Raw genomic sequence first — 22,162 nt, forward strand, 5'->3', positions numbered from 1 at the left:
CGAAGAAAGTGAATAATGAAAAAAATAGTTTTTTTTTCATTGGATAGATCCAAATAAATGACATGATGTAGATCGTAAAATGCACTATTTTATAAATTTTCTTATATTCACTCCCAGTTCACAAATTGAATCAGAATGTTAATTGCTTACAAAGTAACTCCATAAATACCCTAAGCAAATACTAAATAAAAAATTTAAAATATACGAATTTTTCCTATACGGGTAAACTCACATAAAAATCCAAATAAAAATGTTTTAAAATTGATTGCGAACGCAACGATGATCAATATATTTGTTCGTAAAAATATATTACTAGAATGCTCAAAACTTTCATTTCTGTTTTAATGTAAAATCGTAGAAATTTTGTTAGCAAATAAAATCGTTCCAATCTGCATTGACGCATTACAGAAATATATCTATATTGTCTGTCTGCCACAGTGCAAACAAAAATATGAAATATAACACTTGTGAATTTAAAATGATCATTCTGTCAAAATTTAATTTTTTGTTTGACCTTTGTTTACTTTTTATTTTAGTTTCGTTGAAAAAACGAGTACAATTTTAATTCTCAGAGTGTGATCTAACCTTTATTTATAATTGATATTTATTCCAAACTTGTGAAAATGCGCTTGAAACGAATATAAATATCCTCCCCCAGTGTCGACAGGTATCGTGCTCAATTAGAATGACATTCATAGTTCATTTTGAATTCAAATTGAAATATTTCAACCAATTTTTAATCAAAGTTTAAAATAACTATCATGGCACCAGTTACAAACGATGGTTCAACCACCTCAAACTTATTTTCTTTTGTGCATTGAATATTATGTCACTACAAAATGCTGTACATCATCGGCCAACTATAAACTATCCACCAAGTTAAAGTTCCAAGTTCAGAAACATATCGGTTACATGATAACAAAATTGTTTTCACACGCTATGAAACGAAACATATGACGAAGAAAAGCTATTTTACTGCAAGAAAATATCGGAATGAAAAACAATTCTCCATGTTGTCTAATTCACTCATTTTCTTTAACATGAATTTGTTGTTTTATAACATTGTCGTGTATCGCAGATCAGAACGCAGCCATATAAATGACAGCATCGTTTGGTTCAAGCTTACCAAATAGTTTAGGCCGGTTTAAAAGTTTGTCCGATTTAAAAATAGTTAGTACGTGTTTGAGCTTACAGCTACTACAGTCCCACAAAAGAAATATTCATTATAGAAATCTTCGTATCTACTAATCTCTCTTTCATGTACGAGCGGAATAATTCATGAAATCATGGATACAGAAGGAGCTTACTAACAGAACGGAAAAAGGCTAACAAAGAAGGAAAAAAAAAATCTAAAATCTAAAAAGGAGATAGCCTGATTTACAATGGCAAAGGAATAAGGGATAGTAATAAGAAAGGCGGTAAATACCAGCGTCAAGGTAAATTATGGAAACGCAAAGGTAAGAATGCATTACAACTAATTGTTTCGTATCGAAGGAGGAGGGACGAACCTAGACCGAAAACCGATTTCCAAACGACCGTAATTAACCGCGAGTACCTTTTGCGAATATTCATTTAGAAGCTGTATACAAACGCGACCGAACGTTACTGTACCAATTCATTTTATTATATGTTTGTTCAAATAAAAATGTTCACATAAAATCATTGTCTTCCGGTAAAAGCTATTGTATGAGAAGAATATAGACAGGTTGGTGATGTTGTTGGTGATCATCGATACGTTGACGCCAAGGGGTCAACGTATCGATGATCACCAACATCCACCCCGCCTTGAGGCAACGGCTCAATCAGGAAGTGGACAAAGCTTCTGAACTGAGCGCTGATACTCCGATTTAAGTAAGAAAGGCTAATTATTGCGACTTTAACCCTTTATTTCAGAACTAACTGTAATATATAGTGATGTAGTTAATGCCGGAACAGCTCTAGTATGGACAAACTTCAGCTCTAGTATTGCCATAGAGGGCCACCTTGGGGAGATGTGATTTTTCCAGCATTTGTTGAGCTTTTCTTGCACTTTCATTTGTTTACAAAGTGTTTTGCCCGTTTAAAAGTTATCGGCTTTGGAAAAAGAGCTATTTTCAATCAAAAAACGTGAATATCTCCACACATACCAGCGATAGCAAGTTTCCGTCTTCGGCAAAGTAATGCAGTTTAATAGTCCAAACAATGTTCTAGAACATTTATATAATGGAAAAAAATCTAGAAGAAAACTAATGATGAAAAATTGTTTTTAAGGGACCTTTTACAAATAATGTCCCATATCTTAAAACGCTTAAAAGATAGAGTTGAAGTCTTCAGGTAAAATGTTTGTAACGAGTTTCTCTACAACTTTTCTGAAATCTATTTGTCTATCTGAATTATTGAAGAAAACAAAATTCCGTAACTCACTATTAGGGGGATTAATCATCAATCCGATAAGACAAAAAGAAGGGGAGTTCTACTACAAGAAACTTTCTCAAAGACACCATATATTATTGCTAAAGTCAACCGTTTTGACGCAATCTAAAAAAAACACTTTTTGCTCTTTGGGACCACTGTGGATCGGTCGAATCAACTTCTTGGCGCTTTCAACTGCTGCTTCCCATATGCCACCTTGATGTGGACTTGCGGGTGGAATGAATCGCCAGCGAATTCCGAGATTTACGAAGAAATGTTCCTTTTGTTTAACATGTTTGGTAACAACGTCATAGATTTCCTGCAGCTGTCGATCGGCACCTACCAGATTCGTGCCGTTATCGGACCATACTTCGCTACAATATCCACGACGTGCGATAATTCTCTTGTAGGCTCCCAAAAAGGTATCAGTGGTTAGATCTCCTGCAACTTCCAAGTTGATAGCCTTACTTGAAAGGGAAACAAAAACGACAATATATCCCTTCATACACTGTGCTCCTCGCGTGTTGCTGCAACGTACCATTATTGGACCAGCATAATCCACCCCAACGTGAGCGAATGGGCGACATGCTGTCAAACTTCCCATCAACTGTTTTGCTGTCAGCGCCTTGCGACGACAACACATCATAAACTGTTGAATTACCTATTTAATAATCCTTTGACAATCCTGAGTCCAATAACGCTGGTTGATTGTTGCTGTCATTAAAGTTGACTTGGCGTGGTAATTGTTGAGATGAATTTCCTCCAACAGTAGTTTTGTGAAGCGATGATTTTTCGATAAAATTATCGGTGTTTGACGTCGAATGTATGCAACAAGTGTTGCAACCGGCCACCGACCCGGAGCGTACCGGCACTATCCAGGAACGGATACAGGCTTGATATGCTAGACGTTACGGGAAGGCTATCCCCACGAGCTAGCGCTTTAATTTCACCTTCGTAGGATTCTTGCTGCGCCAGTCGGACGAACTGCATTCGAGCCTGATTTAGCTCCGATGGTAAAATTGAACCGGAGATCTTGTTGTTGCCGTTAATACCATATTGTAAACGAATCGCATAACGCGAGCGAGTTGCCAACAGGCCGCGTTGAGATTGGATCGTTGCTCCAGGATTTGCTTCTCAATTGTGTTTCTTATCACTGGAAAACTAACGATAGTGTTTAAAGAGTGATGGCACTTACGTACCTCTAGTGTCCCTTCATCGTGTGTATTATCTGGTACGTCTCGGCTCCATGTGAGCGAATCTTCAGATAGCCAAGCAGGCCCTGTCCACCAAAGCGGATGATTGATAATCTCCAGCGGGGATACGCCTCGAGAAGCACAATCCGCCAGATTTTCCTTTGATGTGACGTGTGCCCAGTGCCTTCTAGGCAGTATGTCTAGAATTGAAGATGTTCTATTTGCTATATAAGTGCTCCATTTACGAGGGTGAGCGGATAACCACTGCAAAACAATCGTAGAATCTGTCCAAGCATACTGTTCGATCTGGAATCTCTCTAATGGTTCTGCAACCTTTCTCATGAGTTTCGCCAACAGTTCAGCTGCATTGAGCTCTAGACGTGGTATGGAGATTTGTCGCACGGGGGCAACCTTCGTTTTCGCTACTAGTAAAAGGTGACATGAACTTCGCCGTTGCTGTCCGTTGACCTAAGGTATACCACAGCTGCAAATGCCTCCTCAGAAGCGTCTGAAAAACCGTGTAGTTGAATGCGGCCGTTGTAGCTGGGTGCCCATCTGGCTATCTTGATTTGCTCAAGCTGATGCAGGTTTTCCTTCACTTTGCTCCACGCCTCTCCGATGGTGGGAGGTAGCGCATCATGCCAGTTGGGATCGTAGAGCCAACATCTCTGGTAGAGAATTTTGACTCGTATAATCACTAATGCAAATGTTTCGCTGAATCCGACAAGAGTTGGTGTTTCGTGTTTGGCCCATCGGTTGACATGGTTACCTTGAACGTGAAAACATCTTCCCTCGGAACCCAATGCGTTCCAAGTGCCTTCACGGCGTTCCGTTCATCAGGAAATTGGATCGATATCGAGCTGTTGATTGTATCTGATAGAGACTCCAGCACTTCACCAGAGTTCGAGCTCCATTTGCGAAGCGTAAACCCAGCTTCACCGAGAATATCATTTATCTGCCTAATAAGCTGTTTTGCCTCATCCACCGAATCTACACCTGATGTTAAGTCGTCGACGTAGATGTGCTTTATGATCCGCTGTACTGCTTCTGGATATTTCAGTTCGAAAGTCTCAGCCGCCCTGTGCAGTGCGGCCATCGCTAGGAATCCGGAGTTCTTTAGTCTGTAGGTAACGGTAAGAAGACGAAAATGAATCTCGCCATACGATACGCATGTAATCGGTGTGGTCACGATGTACCAATACCTGACGATACATCTTTTCGATGTCCGCTATGAATACAATCGGATAGGTTCTGAATCGCAGTAGTACTTCGAACAGATCTGCGTTGATGTTTGGGGTGTCCAATAGTATATCGTTGAGTGATGCTCCGGTCGTTGTTGCAGACGAGCCATCAAACACCACCCGGAGTTTGGCAGTGGTGCTGTCTTCCTTGATGACGCCGTGGTGCGGCAAGTAATACGACTTTGACCAATCCACGTCAATCTCCGCCAGTGGTATGATCATCATGTGACCTAATTCTTAATACTCCCGTATGAACGATATATAACGTTGCTTGAAATCATTGTCACTGTCGAATCTGCGTTCGATGCATCTCAATCGCCTGGTAGCGGCAACTAGAGAGTTTCCAAGTTTGAGCTTCGAATCATCCGTTGGTAAACGAACGATGAAGCGACCTTCGTGCGAGCGTGTTAAGGTGGAGTTAAACAGTTCCATCATCGTAAGTTCATCCTTGGTGTGTTGCTTAAGACTGTGTAACTCCTGATCTTCCCGAAATAAGCGCAGAGTCCGATCAATATCAATCTCCTGCTGCAAATTGATGACCGAATGATAGGTATGAGCACATTCTTGTTTTGAGATTTTTCCTGTGACCGAAGACAGAACGCTGTGCCATAGGATTTCCGTTGTGATCCTTGTCGGCTCCAAGAATGATGTCCGTTGATGCAGGTTTATTGAACTGCAGGTCGGGTAATTGTAGACCCTCCAAATAAGGCATATTAGATACGCTGAAACGCTGACACGGCAGAGTTGCTGTCAGCTTTCTCAATACGTAGGCTTGAGCAATGAGTTTTGTTGTATTTTCGAAACGTGATGAGATCACCAGTGTAACCATGCTGGCGGTTTTGCCGACGACTTCTGCGCTGACGCCAGTCACTACCAGTGAAGCGTTGCTGCGTCTCAACCCAAGACGCCTGACGCACGCTTCTGTAATGAGCGATACCTGTGAACCACAGTCCACGAGAATTCGTACATCGTGCAGTTTTCCGTCGCTCCCTTCCACTCGTCCCACCGCTGTAGGCAGTAGTGTAAATTCATATTTATCTCCCTCCGTCTGCGCTGCGTTCACGTTCGCTGATGCTATTGCTGGTACTGTACCAGTATCCCGATTGGTTGATGCTGTTCTGGTTCCTTTTCCGCCTTTTGTAAATCCTGTGTACACAACAAGGTGTGATGACGTTGCTTGCAATCAGTAGAGCGACAAACAGATTTTGACTGGCATCTCTTCGCTGTGCGGGAGGAGTGCAAACAGTTGAAGCACAGTCTTGCTGTTTGTGCTAACTCTCTGCGGGCCGATACATCCATTTCTTTGAACCGGTCACAGTGATAGATTGGATGATCCTTCGAACATTTAGCGCACGTTGGTGATGAAGCATTGGTGAGGAAGGATTGCACCTTTTCACCACCGTGTGCCTTCGGGTATTCTTTTTTTAACGACGTCTCCTTGGCTAGTCCACTTAGTGAAGGCTGTGCACGTCTCGAGCGCATCGCAGCGCTTCTGCAGGAACTCCAAGAAGTCTGTGAACGTTGGATTATCGACAACAATTATCTTCTGTGCCCACAAAGACCGAGTTTCCTTGTCAACTTTATCTAGCAATAAGTGGATAAGCCACGGATCTCTCGATTCGAATTCGTTTCCAAGAGCCTTGAGCTGACGTATCACATCGTCGGAGGTGGAGCTTTTTTAATCCGAGTGCAGTTGACGTTGATGGTTGATCGATGAACTCTCGAACCAGAGCAAACACCGTATACTTCTTATTATAATGCGCCTCCAATGTTTCCCAGGCTTTCTTGTAATTGGCGTCACTGATGGGAAACGAACTGACCATTTTTTCGCCTCGCCATTCAAGTAGGACAACAGATACTGCATTTTGAGAGAGTCATTTAGATCCGTCCGGCTGTGGATCGTGCTCACGAACAAATCCTTAAATGAGTGCCAATTCTTCCGTTCACCCTTAAACATCGGAATGTTTAGCTGAGGAAGCTTCACGTTCAGAGGGTTGGTCGTCAAACGGTGGGATAACAAAATTCTCACAAGTTTCCTATCTCATGCCTCCACGCGAGTCTAAGTCTATTGATGACATTTGGTCCTTAGACCGGCGACGACTGGGTGCTATCAGCCTTCTGCCGATAGTAGCAGAATGAGAGGGTGCGAACAGATCTAGCCGAGAAAAAATTGCCGTAAAAATGAATAGTTGATCGGAAATTAGCTCCAATACGACTAATCTGACTAGTATCTATGATCATGGGTCAATACGTATTGAAAATTCGCCGCGTCTGTTTTTATGAACCTAATTTCAAGCTCCGTTATTGCTAACAAGCCCGTGCATCAGGTTAACAGTCCTTTATATTTCCCTTCAGTGTTCGTTATTATCGCTCGTATACTTGTATTCCACAAACAATCCGATATGGAAAATAAGAAATAATTTTCGAAGTTTCCAGCAGGTTCTACGAGCTTGTTCCGCCGCTCGTGCACCTCGTCGAATGAGGGATTCCGGGTGCTAAGCGATTCTGCGACGGACAACTCCCATTTTGCTTTTGCAAAAACAACCTCCCTTTTCGCCCATAACTTCTCCAGCTCACTTTTCTCCATTACAACCGGACGCGAAGGACCAATGTTTCGTATCGAAGGAGGAGGGACGAACCTGGACCGAAAACCGATTCCCAAACGACCGTAATTAACCGCGAGTATCTTTTGCGAATATTAATTTAGAAGCTGCATAAAAACGCGACCGAACGTTACTGTACCAATTCATTTTATTATATGTTTGTTCAAATAAAAATGTTCACATGAAATCATTGTCTTCCGGTAAAAGCTATTGTATGGGAAAAATATAGACAGGTTATACGCCAAGGGGTCAACGTATCGATGATCACCAACAACTAATAATAATAATAATGATACTAAATGATACCAAATAATGATTTTTATATTGAAAAAGGTGTTTTTTTATTCATTTCGTTTATTTGATAGGCACAAATGCGTTAGCTTGGCGGTGCCGAATTCTTTTGTTTTTACATTTTGAATATCTTAAAACTAGGAGGTTACAATGTTGAAATATTTTTTTATAAAAGAGAAAAAATTTACAGCTATCTTAAGACTAGAAAAAAGATTCTATATATAAAAGAGGGGCAAAAGATTTTTTTTATGAAAAATTTTAAAACAAGGAATTCAATAGTAATAGTTTTTAGGAAATATATACACTCAAGTTTTTTTTACGCGGTTTTTTTTTGCGCGGTATTTTTTTACGCGGTTTTTTTTACGCGGATTTTGAAATTTACGCGGTTTTCATTTACGCGGATTTTGAAATTTACGCGGTTTTCATTTACGCGGATTTTGAAATTTACGCGGTTTTCATTTACGCGGTTTTTGAAATTTACGCGGTTTTCATTTACGCGGATTTTGAAATTTACGCGGTATCCATCAATGGGGTTCCCTTTATCGCGGATTCTTAAATTTAAGTGGTCTTCATTTACGCGGATTTTGAAATTTACGCGGTTTTCATTTACGCGGATTTTGAAATTTACGCGGTTTTCATTTACGCGGATTTTGAAATTTGCGCGGTTTTCATTTACGCGGATTTTGAAATTTACGCGGTTTTCATTTACGCGGATTTTGAAATTTACGCGGTTTTCATTTACGCGGTTTTCATTTACGCGGTCTGTATCCCCCGCGTAAAAAAAAACCTGAGTGTACAGTTATCTTAAAACTAACAATATAGTTTGGTACACAAAAGGAGGAACAAATATTTTTAAAACTAGGGATACAATTCTATTTACAAGATGGGGGACAATAGTTTTAACAAAGAGTAGAAATTACAACTATCTTAAAACTAGGAATACGGAATACAAATTTGATTTTTTATCGGATACTTATGCTTGGTCATTTCCAAAATCGGTGTAGAAATAGTTGTATCAAGGACAGGGGAGAGAAGGCGTAGATGGTGACCGGTAGAGAAGAGCAAAACTTGCAACTTTCGGGCAAACGGGAGATCAGCGAAACAAATTAGCGCCTCAGTCTAGTTGGTCAGATTGGCGGATGGTATTCTTCGGACCCGCGGGGAATCCTTCAAAGGGAATCCTTCGGACCTCGAGTCGCTCTCGCTTCAGTTTCCGTAGTGATAAGGGCGACGGCGGTTACATAGTGGCAGTCTGGAGCTTATCGGTTCCACACGGCAAGAGGAAACTTCTAAAAACGAGAAATAAAAAGAGAGGGGCTAAATTGGGATATTTATCGTTTTTATGAAAGTATAAATAAGGGACATATAGGGGAAATCACGATTTGCCAGCATATCTCGGACTGGAACATTGGGTGGTCTACCTCGGGCCCGAAGGGAATCCTTTAACTGAGACCTGGCGTCCAAATACCCGGCGCATACCCAGACAACGTGCTCGATGTCGTGATAGCCCTCGTCACAAGCGCACAGACTACTCTCCACAAGCCCAAGACGCCGCAAATGTGCATCCAAGGTGTAGTGGTTGGACATAAGTCGGGACATTACACGAATAAAATCCCGACCCACATCCATCCCCCTGAACCAAAGCTTCGTTGATACCTTTGGGATAATCGAATGCAGCCATCGTCCAAGTTCACCATTGCTCCACGAGGTTTGCCAGCTGTTGAGTGTCCTCTGACGACAAATACTAAAAAATTCGTTGAAGCAGATTGGTCTTTCGTATATGTCACCATTTAATGCGCCCACCTTTGCTAATGAGTCGGGGTTTTCATTGCCCAGGATAGAACAATGAGAGGGGACCCAAACAAAGGTAATCTGATAATATTTTTCAGATAACGTACACAAGGACTCCCGTATCTTCCCCAGAAAATACGAGCACTTCGAGACTCATCGTATGGGTCGATGGCATGCAACCCAAGGCAATTCGCAAGCAACGATACTGGATTCTCTCCAGTTTGATGAAGTGTATGTTCGCGGTGGAGCGGAAACAGAAACACCCGTACTCCATCACCGACAATATCGTTGTTTGGTATAACCTGATCAGGTCTCCTGGGTGGGCACCCCACCATGTTCCAGTTATTGTTCGGAGAAAATTGATCCTTTGTTGGCATTTCTGTTTCAGATACCTAATGTGACATCCCCAGGTGCCTTTAGAGTCGAACCAGACCGCGAGATATTTAAATGTGATAACCTGATTGATCGTTGCACCCATTAATAGAAGCTGGAGTTGCGCCGGCTCACGCTTCCTAGAAAAGACAACCAACTCAGTTTTCTCCGTGGAGAACTCGATACCCAGCTGAAGAGCCCAAGCAGACAAATTGTCCAAGGTATCTTGTAATGGTCCTTGCAAGTCGGCAGCTTTGGGCCCTGTAACAGAGACCACCCCGTCGTCTGCAAGTTGCTTTAGCGTGCATGAATTGGCAAGACAATCGTCAATGTCATTCATGTAAAAATTGTAGAGCAGGGAACTTAGACATGAGCCCTGGGGAAGACCCATGTAGCTAAATCGCGATGTTGTTAAATCGCCATGCGAAAAGTGCATGTGCTTTTCAGACAACAGGTTTAGCAAAAAGTTATTTAAAATTGGTGAAAGACCATGCTGGTGCAGCTTCTCCGACAGAATGTTGATAAAAACTGAGTCAAAAGCCCCCTTAATATCCAAGAAGACTGATGCCATCTGCTCTTTGTTAGCATAGGCCATTTGGATTTCTGTAGAAAGCAACGCAAGGCAATCGTTCGTCCCTTTGCCTTTGCGGAATCCAAATTGTGTATCTGACAGTAAGCCATTTGCTTCAACCCAATTGTCGAGGCGAAACAAGATCATTTTCTCGAACAACTTCCGAATACAGGACAGCATTGCAATCGGCCGATACGAGTTGTGATCGGAGGCTGGTTTTCCTGGTTTTTGAATGGCGATGACCTTCACTTGCCTCCAGTTATGAGGGACAATGTTACCTTCAAGAAACTTGTTAAATAAGTTCAGCAAGCGCCTTTTTGCAGTGTCAGGCAGATTCTTCAGCAAGTTGAATTTGATTCTGTCTAACTCTGGGGCGTTATTGTTGCATGATAAGAGAGCAAGTGAAAACTCCACCATCGAAAATGGTGTTTCTTTCGCGGTATCGGGAGGAGACGCGGCGCGGCACGCTTTCTGTACCGGGACAGAGTCCGGACAGATCTTCTTGGCGAAAGCGAATATCCAACGGTTTGAATATTCCACGTTCTCGTTGGTACTGTTTCCGTTACGCATACGTCGAGCCGTACCCCAAAGAGTGCTCATCGCTGTTTCTCTCGATAACCCGTCGACGAACCGGTGCCAATAACTGCGTTTTTTGGCTTTCATTAGACTCTTTATTCGCTTTTCTAACGACGCGTACTGTTGACAGCTAGCGGGTAACCCGTCTTCCCAGAAGGCCTTATATGCAGTGGACTTTTCCGCGTACAGCTCTGAGCACTTTTTATCCCACCACAGTGTGGGAGACCGTCCATGGGTATTCGCGCTGGGTACTGGTTTAGTCTGAGCTTGATTCGCACTGTCGAGAATCAAGCCAGCCAAAAACCTGTACTCTTCCTCCGGAGGAAGTTCTTGAGTGGATTCGATTTTAATGGATATCGCGGTAGCGTAACTCTTCCAATCAATATTCCGTGTGAGGTCATACGAGACATTGATTGTTTCCGATGGTCTTGAACCGTTAGCAATTGAAATCACGATAGGCAAATGATCGCTACCGTGGGGATCAGGGATCACCTTCCACATGCAATCTAGCTGTAGCGATGTCGAGCAAAGCGATAAATCCAACGCGCTTGCGCGTGCTGGTGGTGTAGGAATCCGCGTCATTTCTCCCGTGTTTAAGATGGTCATGTTGAAATTGTCGCAAAGATCTTGGATTAATGTTGATCTATTATCATCATGAAGATAACTCCATACCGTACCGTGCGAGTTAAAGTCTCCCAGAACTAGCCGCGGTGCCGGTAAGGATTCCATGATATTACAAAGCGTTCGGTGCCCTACCGAGGCTCTAGGAGGAATGTAGATGGAAGCAATGCAAAGGTCTTTACCTTTGATTAAAACTTAACAAGCGACAATTTCAATGCCTGGTGTCGAAGGGAGGTTAATTCGGTTGAAAGAATAGCACTTTTTGATCCCCAAAAGTACTCCTCCATAGGGGTTTTCTCGATCCAGACGAATTATATTAAAGTCGTGGAAGTTGAGATTTATATCGGAAGTTAACCAAGTTTCACATAATGCGAAAGCATCACATTTTAAACTATTTAGTAAAAATTTAAAGGAATCGATTTTCGGGAGGATACTTCTGCTGATCCACTGTAGAACAGTGATCGAATCGGTGACCTCGTTCGATGACTTAGCCATCGAAGGATACGATCGCTGCAAGGAGGGGCCATTTAGTAGTCAACTGCTTCAAAAATGTTTGCACTATAGGGAGAAAACGTATCAGAAGGCTTTTAAGAGGATCAGTAACATTGAAAGTTGTGAAAATTAAGTCCACTATGTCAGAAAATTTCATTAGTCCGCTACTGGACTGAGTATCTGTTTGAAAAAAGGGGACACTTGGGGTTTTTGGTGTCCCTGGAAGTGGTGGGTACTCCTTGTTAGAATTAATATTTCCAAGTCCTGGAGCAAATTGCTTCGGCTGTAGTGCATCACTTCCGTTGGATTTATTGATTGTAGTTGGCGCACTCTGAGAAGACGACAGCTTGGCACCCTTACGAGGCAATTTAGGGGAGGCTAGATTTCTCCTCTTCCTGGATTCCCCTGGGTTAACCAATGATGTTCCCTGTTGTGGGTCGTCAGATTCTTGCTCAACGCCAGCCAAAAGAGCAAAGGAATTTTCGTAAGGGACAGATGGCGAAGCATTCTTTAGCATTTCTGCATAAGAGTGCCTCGAGCGATCCTTAAGGGAGCGCCTAATTTTATCCCCGCGCTGCTTGTACGCCGGGCATGACTTAAGAGCATGCGGAGGGCCCCCGCAGTAAATACACTTCTCAGTTTCTCCACCGCAAGCGTCATCCTTATGCTCTCCCTCGCATTTGCCGCACCGTTTTTTATTGCCACAATAAGTGGCTGTGTGGTCCAGTTGCTTGCAATTGCAGCAGTTCATTACCCGCGATACAAACAGGCGAACAGGTAGGCGAACCTTATTCAGGAGGACATAGTTGGGAAGAGCAGACCCGGAAAAAGTCACCCGAATCGAGTCTGACGGAGAATAAGTTGTATTATCATCTTCAGTTTTTGCGGAATACAATTGCTTGCATTCCAGAATCTTCACCTTTTGAAGTGAAGGGTCCCCAACCCCGTACTTCAACAGGTCTTCGCACTTTAGACCCGGTTCGGCGACGATTCCATCGATCTCCACTGCCCTACAAGGCACATACACCCTAAATTGCTTCGTAAAACGCTCGCTGCGAGCAATCTGGTTTGCCTGATCGAGGTCATTTACTATAACGCGTATCTTATTAGCTCGAACACGTGTTATCTGAGCTACGGACGGGTAGTTAGCAGTCAGCTCCCGTGATATTTCTAGAATATTGGGCGATTTCGTGTTGGGCCGGAAATACACCACCCAGGCTCCATTTGAACTGGCTGGGTATGTTTGAATACGGGGAGGACTGGGGGAATCAGGGGAGGGAGTAATTTCGGGTTTATCCGGTAAATCCATGGGAATATCATTCCCATCCAATGTTCCTTCGCCCTCGGCCATTAAGGCACGAGGATAGCACGTGGTGTAAACGAGAGATGAAACTTGTATTCAGGGGAAAGGGAAAAGTAGAGACCGATCGGGGAAAGGGAAATGAAAGAAAGAAAAATAATACTTAGCTTATATAGCGGCGTGTCCGGCTAATCTGGTATTCACTTCACCAGCCTGGGCACCGGCGAACAAAGACTGCCTCAAACAATGGTTGACCTTCACTGACGATATATATTCTTGTTCACTTTATTCACAGCACCAGAAAACGAACTGCTTCGATCAAGAGCTCGGAGAGTTATGAAAAAAGGTGTTTAAATGGCGCCCATGCGCTAATCGGTTCTAATTAAAATGTGGGTTGAGAGGGGCACGCATTTTTGCCCTAAGGCAGAAATGCCGATCAGACCGGTTTTACACCATAAATGTACTATAAGGAAACTACTATAAGAAAACTATAATATCGTCAATGCTGTGTATTGACAAAAATATTGACCGTGTAAGGGCCGCAGAACTTAGAGCACACTTTCAAACACTTCCTGATTCCACTCAAGCAATATCCAACAATAATGATTATTTCACAGCACTTAGGGCCGATTTCTTCACCCTCGCTCAACGTTTAAGCCAGGTTTAAACGTATTGATGAACCTGGTTTAAGAGTTAAGCGAGGGTGAAGAAATCAACCCTAAAAGATTCTGGCTTTCTAAGGGGCGATTTCTTTAACCTTGCTCAACTTTTATACCAGGTTCAAACCACTAGTGTTGCCAGTCAAATCCTAAAACTGAGTCAAATACTAAACTTTACAAAAAATAGTGAATCGACAAGATTAATTTCACACAATTTATGAGTTCTAGTTGAATATGGGAGTTATGTCAACGCTAATGACAAATCTCCCATCCACCAAGCAGAATAGTTTACACTGCAGTGTGAAACAATCAAAACCATCATGTTTACTAAATCTCGAAACAATATGAATTAGCCAAAATAACCCATGAACTTACCACATTTGTTTACAGACACTTGCTCTTCTAATATTGCAGCATTATCCAAAGATTTGTCGTCTATATTCGTGAATCTACTGCTACGCTCAGTTCCTTTAAATTCATATTCCTCTTTTCGTAAATCAAAGTTAGATTTCTGTGGTATCAACTCTTCAAATGTGCCAGGCTCGTCGTCATTACTACCCGAGATTTCGCCCTCCTCTTCATTTGAGTTTTCGCTAAATTTGGGCATCTGAGCTTCCTCAGTAATATCTAGTCCCGGGTTTGGGATTGGCTGTTTCTGGTTTCCTTCAGATGTCGTGATGATTGATAGACGACTGTTGCTAGAAACCTGCGATAGCTGTGAATCATTCTGAGCTATTTCCGGACTAGTGGTTGCAATATGACTCACGTCCTCATTAATAAAGGACACTTCTATGCCATGTCCGCCTATTTCAATCCTAGCAGTTTCGACTTGATCTAAACCGTCGTCTTTAGTAACCGATGGTGCTGATGTGGCATTGATATGTTCACTTTCAACAGATTCCTGAGAAGTTAATCCACTGATGGCAGATGCATGCGAGTCATTACTTTCTTGTTTAGTTTGACTAGGTGGACGAGTTTCCAATGGTTCGAAGGCAGGTGACTCAAAATCATCTACGTGCTCCTTGAATTCGTTCATATCTTCATTTATGGTATGTTCTACTGTATTTGGCACATCAGATGAGGCACTGGAAGATTTTTTGTCTGAATCAGGGCTGACTGCCTCCAAATCCTCAGGCAAAAAGTCCGTCTGCGCATCAAGCACACCACCATTGATAACCGGTTCTGGTTTCTCAATACCCAAATAATTATAAACGATCTCTTCCACTTTTGGATGAAATACCGTTGATATCTTCGGGTTAACAACTTGATCGACGATTCTTTCCACGCCGGTTTCCAAAAATCCGGACCTGTGAATAGAAAAAACAAAAATAGCGCTCCATATAATAACTAATTAAATAATTTCGAACAAGGTTGGCAAGTTTGTCAGTTAAGGATGAAGAAAAATAACACGGTGCTACAAAATAAAAAAAGAATGTACTTTTTGAGAGACCTGTTAAATTTTGTAGGTCTAGTAAAATAGAACACAAAACCGTGTTTGATCAATATGATATACATACACCAAATTGTTGATTTATGGCCAAAAATCTGGAAATTGCTCAACATTTTCATTGAAAAGCGTCCTTTTTCATTAAAATTTAGAGATCCGCATCTAACGACCTATTAATAACCAAAACTGGTTTAGAAACTAGCTCGCATGAACTCACGGTCGACGGGGACAGTCTCATATAAAATATTCAAAAATCGATTTTTTTTCGCTCGATTTTATATGCATTCAAAAGTATGTGTGCGAACTTTGAAGTTAAAGTTGAAAAACATAACGGGAGATATAATTCTACAATTTTATAGTGCGCGACAATGCCTGACTAATCTCTTAATATTTCATGCGAACAAGCTTCTAATTTGAGAAAAAATAATAACTCTGCCATTCTTCAACCGATTTGAACTCTCTAAATTTCTATAAAAATAAAGGCACTTCTTTAGAATAATGTTGAGAAATTTTCATATTTTGTATGAAGAAATCGCAAAATAATGGTTGTTTTCATATTGTTCTCTCAAAATTGCAGAGTATTAGGGACCATTCATAAATTACATAACGCAAAAATTGTCCAAAATTGACTCCCCCTCCCCCAATGTAACAAATTGTTACAAATTTCTTTACAACCCCCCCCCCCCCCTCCCCTATTACGTAACAAATTCCTTGAAAAAAAAAATGTTTTCTTCGGTGAAACGATCTAGCTTACTTTTCATAATATACTAGCTAATACCCATCGCGCGTTGCTGCGATTTTCACCGAAATAGGAGGAAAACACAATTTGTTCCGAAGCGGCATCTAGCGGGCAGATAATTCCAAACCAATAGCACATAAACACACTCCATTACAAATGCCTACTATGTATAAATTTTGGCGGCCATCAGTTAAGCCGTTTGGGAGTCCATAAATCATATACATACAAACATTGACTTTTATATATACAAATATATATATATATATATATATATATATATATATATATATATATATATATATATATATATATATATATATATATATATATATATATATATATATATATATATATATATATATATATATATATATATATATATATATATATATATATATATATATATATATATATATATATATATATATATATATATATATATATATATATATATATATATATATATATATATATATATATATATATATATATATATATATATATATATATATATATATATATATATATATATATATATATATATATATATATATATATATATATATATATATATATATATATATATATATATATATATATATATATATATATATATATATATATATATATATATATATATATATATATATATATATATATATATATATATATATATATATATATATATATATATATATATATATATATATATATATATATATATATATATATATATATATATATATATATATATATATACTGTTTGTTGTGCTTCCAATATTTTTGCCCTGTCAGCCCGCTCTTCTTCCCTTATATCGTCAAACAACTGGACTCTTTCTTGGCAGACGACTTCGGCCAGCCGCACGTCCTTCGGTGACCTCATTGTTGTTCCAAACAATAACTGGAATGGGGTTCTGTTGATGCTGCGCTGATGAGAATTATTTATAAAAGATGGGTGGGTAATGTCGGAGACATAACCTGAGTTAAGTAGAATACACTTTAGGATGTTAATGCGAATGCTACAATTTTGACTATATTCTGATAGGTTATATTAAAAGCAGCCATTTCGTTATTTCTAATGGAAATACCGAAATATCGGCACACGTACATCGAAACATAAAATATTCCAACTTATTTATCCTCATATGGTAACCCTGCAAAGAGCATTAAGAATCGTGTATACTTGTACCGTTATTTCGCTATTTCCATTAGAAATACCGAAATAACTTATTTTAATAAAACCTTTCAGAAATTAGTAAAAATTGCAGCATTCGTATTAACAACTTAAAACGTATGCTACTTCATTTCGGTAATGTCGTTGACATTACCTACCCATCTTTCTAATCTAAAGCAGAACAATTGTTTTGAAAACCTAATAATTGCATAACCTAAGACGATTTAAAGCTACACTTTTGTGAAATCTCAACAGAAAACAAAATTACGTGTTAGTCCAACGAGCTTTCTGTCCCGTTGTTGTTGTGAATCATTAACATTTTGAACATTTTTCAAAGAGTTATGATTGCGATTACAGGGGGAAATGTTGGTTGAATTATATTTATTGAATTCTCCCAATTAATGTTCTATAGCTAAACTATGATCATATTTCCTTAGGAGGCGCGTTTTACCACATGTTTTCATAAATAATAATATGCTTGAACCTTAACCAAGTAGGTATCTTAGAGTGGAGTTTTCACAATAATGGAGTTTTTCATTTGTGTAGCCGCGATATTCGCAAACAAAATAAGTAAAAAGCACATTGCGTCATTTAGCCGCACACAAAATAAGTCGCCGTATAATCTACTTTCCGGACCGTTATTTAACTGAGTTTATAACATGATGATATGTAAAACTTTTTCTCAGTTGGCTCCGAGGAGGACCAAGTACTTTAAATTTCCCCTGGTAGTGCAAAAATGCTCTATAAACTCGAAAATAAACTTTCCGAAGTAACTCATATCAAATCATGAACAGAAAATCATATTATCAGTATCCAATAAGCCAACACCATCTCCTTTGCACAACGAAACAACCAGTACGCATTACGGCTTGCCGGAGGAAACAAACACACAGATAAATTCACCACGGTGCACACTGGAACGCGCGTCGAGGTGAATTTATGTGTACAAGCACCTGACGCCACATATAATTTAAAGAACAAGTGAGCTCGGTTCTCGCACCAAACCACCCCATCGCCAATCAATTTATTCAGCTCTGAAAAAAATAAGTGTTGTGTGCAAGACACGACCACGATGATATTAAAAATGCAACCAGTTTTATGAGCAAGCAATATTATCCGTGGCCAAATTAAAACCCGTTAATTCCATCGTGTTTCAGAACTACACACAGGCATGCTATTCTTCACTAGAGATAATTGTTGAATTTTTAAATCAAAATCGATAATCTATAGTGCGATAAATTCAAGTTTTAAAAAAGTTTTATTCAAATCCATGAAATGGGAACATAAATTAATGATGCTCACAAACAAAACCTTACATCTATCTTTAAATACCTGCTATCAAATCAAATGTTTGCAAGCACGATAGAAAAATAACTGGTCATAAATCAAATTATTCGTAAACGAAGAAAGTATAACATATGTATTTTTATATATTCGTTGGTTTAATTAACATTAACTCTGAAATGTTTTATATTTGGGGTCCTAAAAAGAACGAATCATTTAAACTGTTTTGTATGTGGAATCCTGAAAAGGACTATTTGTGGGATACACAAACACGCGTGCTATGGAATGAAAAATACTAAACTAACTAAGGGCTTTTGGTTTAACAAAAATAACATGCAGAATGGAACAATTAGTCAGCTGCAAAAAAAGGTTTGCCATCTCTTCCAGCCGCATGTTACATCAGGTAAATATTTCGAAATGAAAAGAAACTCTTCTTCCTTTCTCTTCAGCATCTAATATGAAATACTGATAACTTGAAACGTAACATCGGCTTTTATCACATTCGCACTGCCTTTATGCAGAATAACGAAAAAATATTTGCGGATTCTTTTTGGTACGGCTTTCGCTAGCTGGCAGTGTTGCCACATCCTCCAATTTTCTGAAACATTGCAGAATTTTGGATTATGTTTCTGAAAGACTATTTTTAATAAATCACAGGTTTTCGCTAATTTCAACCTGGAAATGTACTTTAAGTAGCTGCACATTTTTGTATTGTTTCGGAAGGATAAATTTAAACAAATAACAGATTGTTGCAAATTTCAGATTGTCAATATACGCGTAAGCAACAAATAACGAATATAAACTGCGCAGTTGGATTATCGCTGTCAATGATTGGAAATATTCCAATTTGTTCTTTATTGTTTGTTATTGTTATAGCCTTTTTTAACAATAATAATATGTTATAGGGCTTTTAATTTAACAATAATAACATGCAGAATGGAACAATTAGTCAGCTTCAACTGAGGTTTGCCAACTCTTCCAGCCGCGCTCTATTTACATCGGATCACCCCCAGCGGGAGCAGTGATCAAATGCAGCACTCATCGCAGCGCATTGTCAACATGCATGACTGCTACTGCTGTTCTTTACCGCCCGACGTTTGACGGGAGAATGAAGTCGCTCGACGAATGATATTCTTTAAATTAAATTGGAAATATCGTTATTTTTCACAGATTTTTGGGAAATCTATCACAGATTATCACAAAAAAATTTCCATTTTCAGTCATCACAGATGGTAAAAAGATTTTTTTGACCGAAACACAGATTTCAATGTGGCATCCCTGGCGGCACATTTATTTATAACTTTTCGTGTTCGTTTGAATTACTAACCTGCTCCCTATTGACAGCTCTGCCGGGGATAGATTGACTGATTTATGGGAGTTTTCACGTTTTCGAGATCTGTTCATTTTTGCTTGTTTTTCAATAGTGTGATATTGAAATACAAAAATTGTCACGTCATTTCATGATTAGAAACATCAGCGCCTGGCGGCAGTCATGGTATCTATTACCTACCATCGAAGAATGTGCTGACATGAAACGCAGCAGCTGCTACGCTTACAACAAACTAACGATTTTTTTCATGTGTTCTGTTTTTATACCCGTCACAGTTCTTTCGACGAAAAAGAGGTAGTCCCAGCAACGCTTGCTTTTTGAGCGAATTGTACCAACCAATCATGGATCAGATAATTACTACTTTCATAAAATCCATTATTTCCGCTATTTTTAGTAATTGTACATACTACCGAATTGGATACAAAATTGTTGTACATATTTCCAATCAGATAGCGTAATTATCTTATTTTTTATTCAGTACAAAGGCAGATATGCACGTTTGAAAAATCGGGTAAAATTCTGGCAGAAAATTTTGAAACGGGACCGCTATATTGAAACGTTAGAAGTATTCTACTTCAAAACGATACCAGTTCTCTGGATTATGAATCGATAATTTCGCTATAGCTGGGACGATGATTCCGTGGATTCTCTCCACTTGCCCGTTGCCACGGGTAACACCAGTTGTTGTTAGGAGGTGTTGAGTCTCCTTTTAGACTCACAATATTCCTGGAAGGCCACCGACGCACAGAGGCGTAACTAACTTCAAATCCTGGCCAAAATAGAAAAATATAGTTTTTGTTTATTTGTCTATATCTTCAGCTTAAATGCTTCTTCGAAACATACTCTAACGTTTTGCTTAAAAAGAAAAGCGTGTTGGTTTGATAATTTTTGTATGCAATTATTTAAAATCAGTGATTTTTTTACACATTTTATTAGCTTGAAAGCCATTATCCCTATTTTTTTTAGATTGCTCAAAAACTAATTACCCAAAGTCAATATATAAATCAAAATCGTACTTTTCATAGCAAACTCCAGCAAACTACAATCAATTGGGGTCAATTTTAGCTTTTCTTTGTCATTTTTGGGTAGGTTTTATAAAAGTGCTTACCTTTTTCAATTTTCCACATATTCGTTAGTAAAAAAGTACCTTGTCGTGCAATGTCGGGTAAAACTGTTAAAAGGAGAAAATTATTTGAAGTGTCCTCTCACTGTTCCACGAAGAAAATATTCCCATTCGGGTTTTTACAGCTGTTTGAAAATGTCGTGTTTTTTGCTCAAATGAGAATACAATTTAAAAAATCAGTATTGGGGCTATTTAAAAGATCTTATATGAAAAGAATAATTTGAGACGGTGCCGGTGGTTGAGTGGTAAGCGTGACCGCCACTCATTCCAGTTGGCCTGGGTTCAATTCCAACCAAGGTCATTGAGATTTTTCTGAGGTGAAAAAATCTGTGGTGACGTCTTCCTTCGGAAGGGAAATAAAGCGGTTGGTCCCCGGTCCATGAATTGATGGATCAATATCTAGTCCAGAAGTGAAGTCACCCTCTAGCGTCGTTAAAGAAGAAGTAGTATCCAACGTCTATACTTACTAACAAATATCCTCCTCCCGTGATACTCGGGAGTGCACAGTAGTGCGGCCTCTAGCAAAAGCAAGTATCGGACTAACCATTCCTTCACTTTCCTCCCGCGATCTACGTAACAATTTAGGATTGCCAGGAGTTGCACATTGAATGATGTTTCGCTACTCCCAAATATAATTATCTACTTATTCCCTGTGCAACTTCAGCTAGTTCAGATCGATAACGGAGTAGAATGATTTGAGTCCCCGATATTATTTTTTGTTAGATTGCGTCCATTAACCATATTGAGCTATTATGACCACGATAGTCATATAAAAGAGTGTGAAATATAACTTCCACTAATCTTGCTATATGAAACGTAACGTACACTAGTTGCCTTGGAAACGTAAGCGAAGCGTCAAACAAATTATGCAATCTTCTCAATCCAGTTCCTTGTCTCCGGATTGCAAGTGTTAACATGAATAATTCAGATTGAATACGATAATCACTTGGATAGATTTCTATTA

General features: G+C 39.5%; 1 protein-coding gene across 2 annotated transcripts in view; it reads right to left on the reverse strand.

The window, feature by feature from the left end:
• The window catches only part of LOC131677890 (uncharacterized), a 129,479-nt gene that overhangs the window by 75,032 nt on the left and 32,285 nt on the right, over positions 1-22,162 (reverse strand). For both annotated transcript variants that reach the window (XM_058957982.1, XM_058957981.1), the window contains one exon: positions 14,477-15,408. In XM_058957982.1, the coding sequence (XP_058813965.1) occupies positions 14,477-15,408 (932 nt within the window). The remainder of the gene's footprint in view (positions 1-14,476; positions 15,409-22,162) is intronic.

The sequence above is a fragment of the Topomyia yanbarensis genome, chromosome 1 (genome assembly GCF_030247195.1).
Source record: "Topomyia yanbarensis strain Yona2022 chromosome 1, ASM3024719v1, whole genome shotgun sequence".
In the NCBI taxonomy this organism is placed as follows: Eukaryota; Metazoa; Arthropoda; class Insecta; order Diptera; family Culicidae; genus Topomyia; species Topomyia yanbarensis.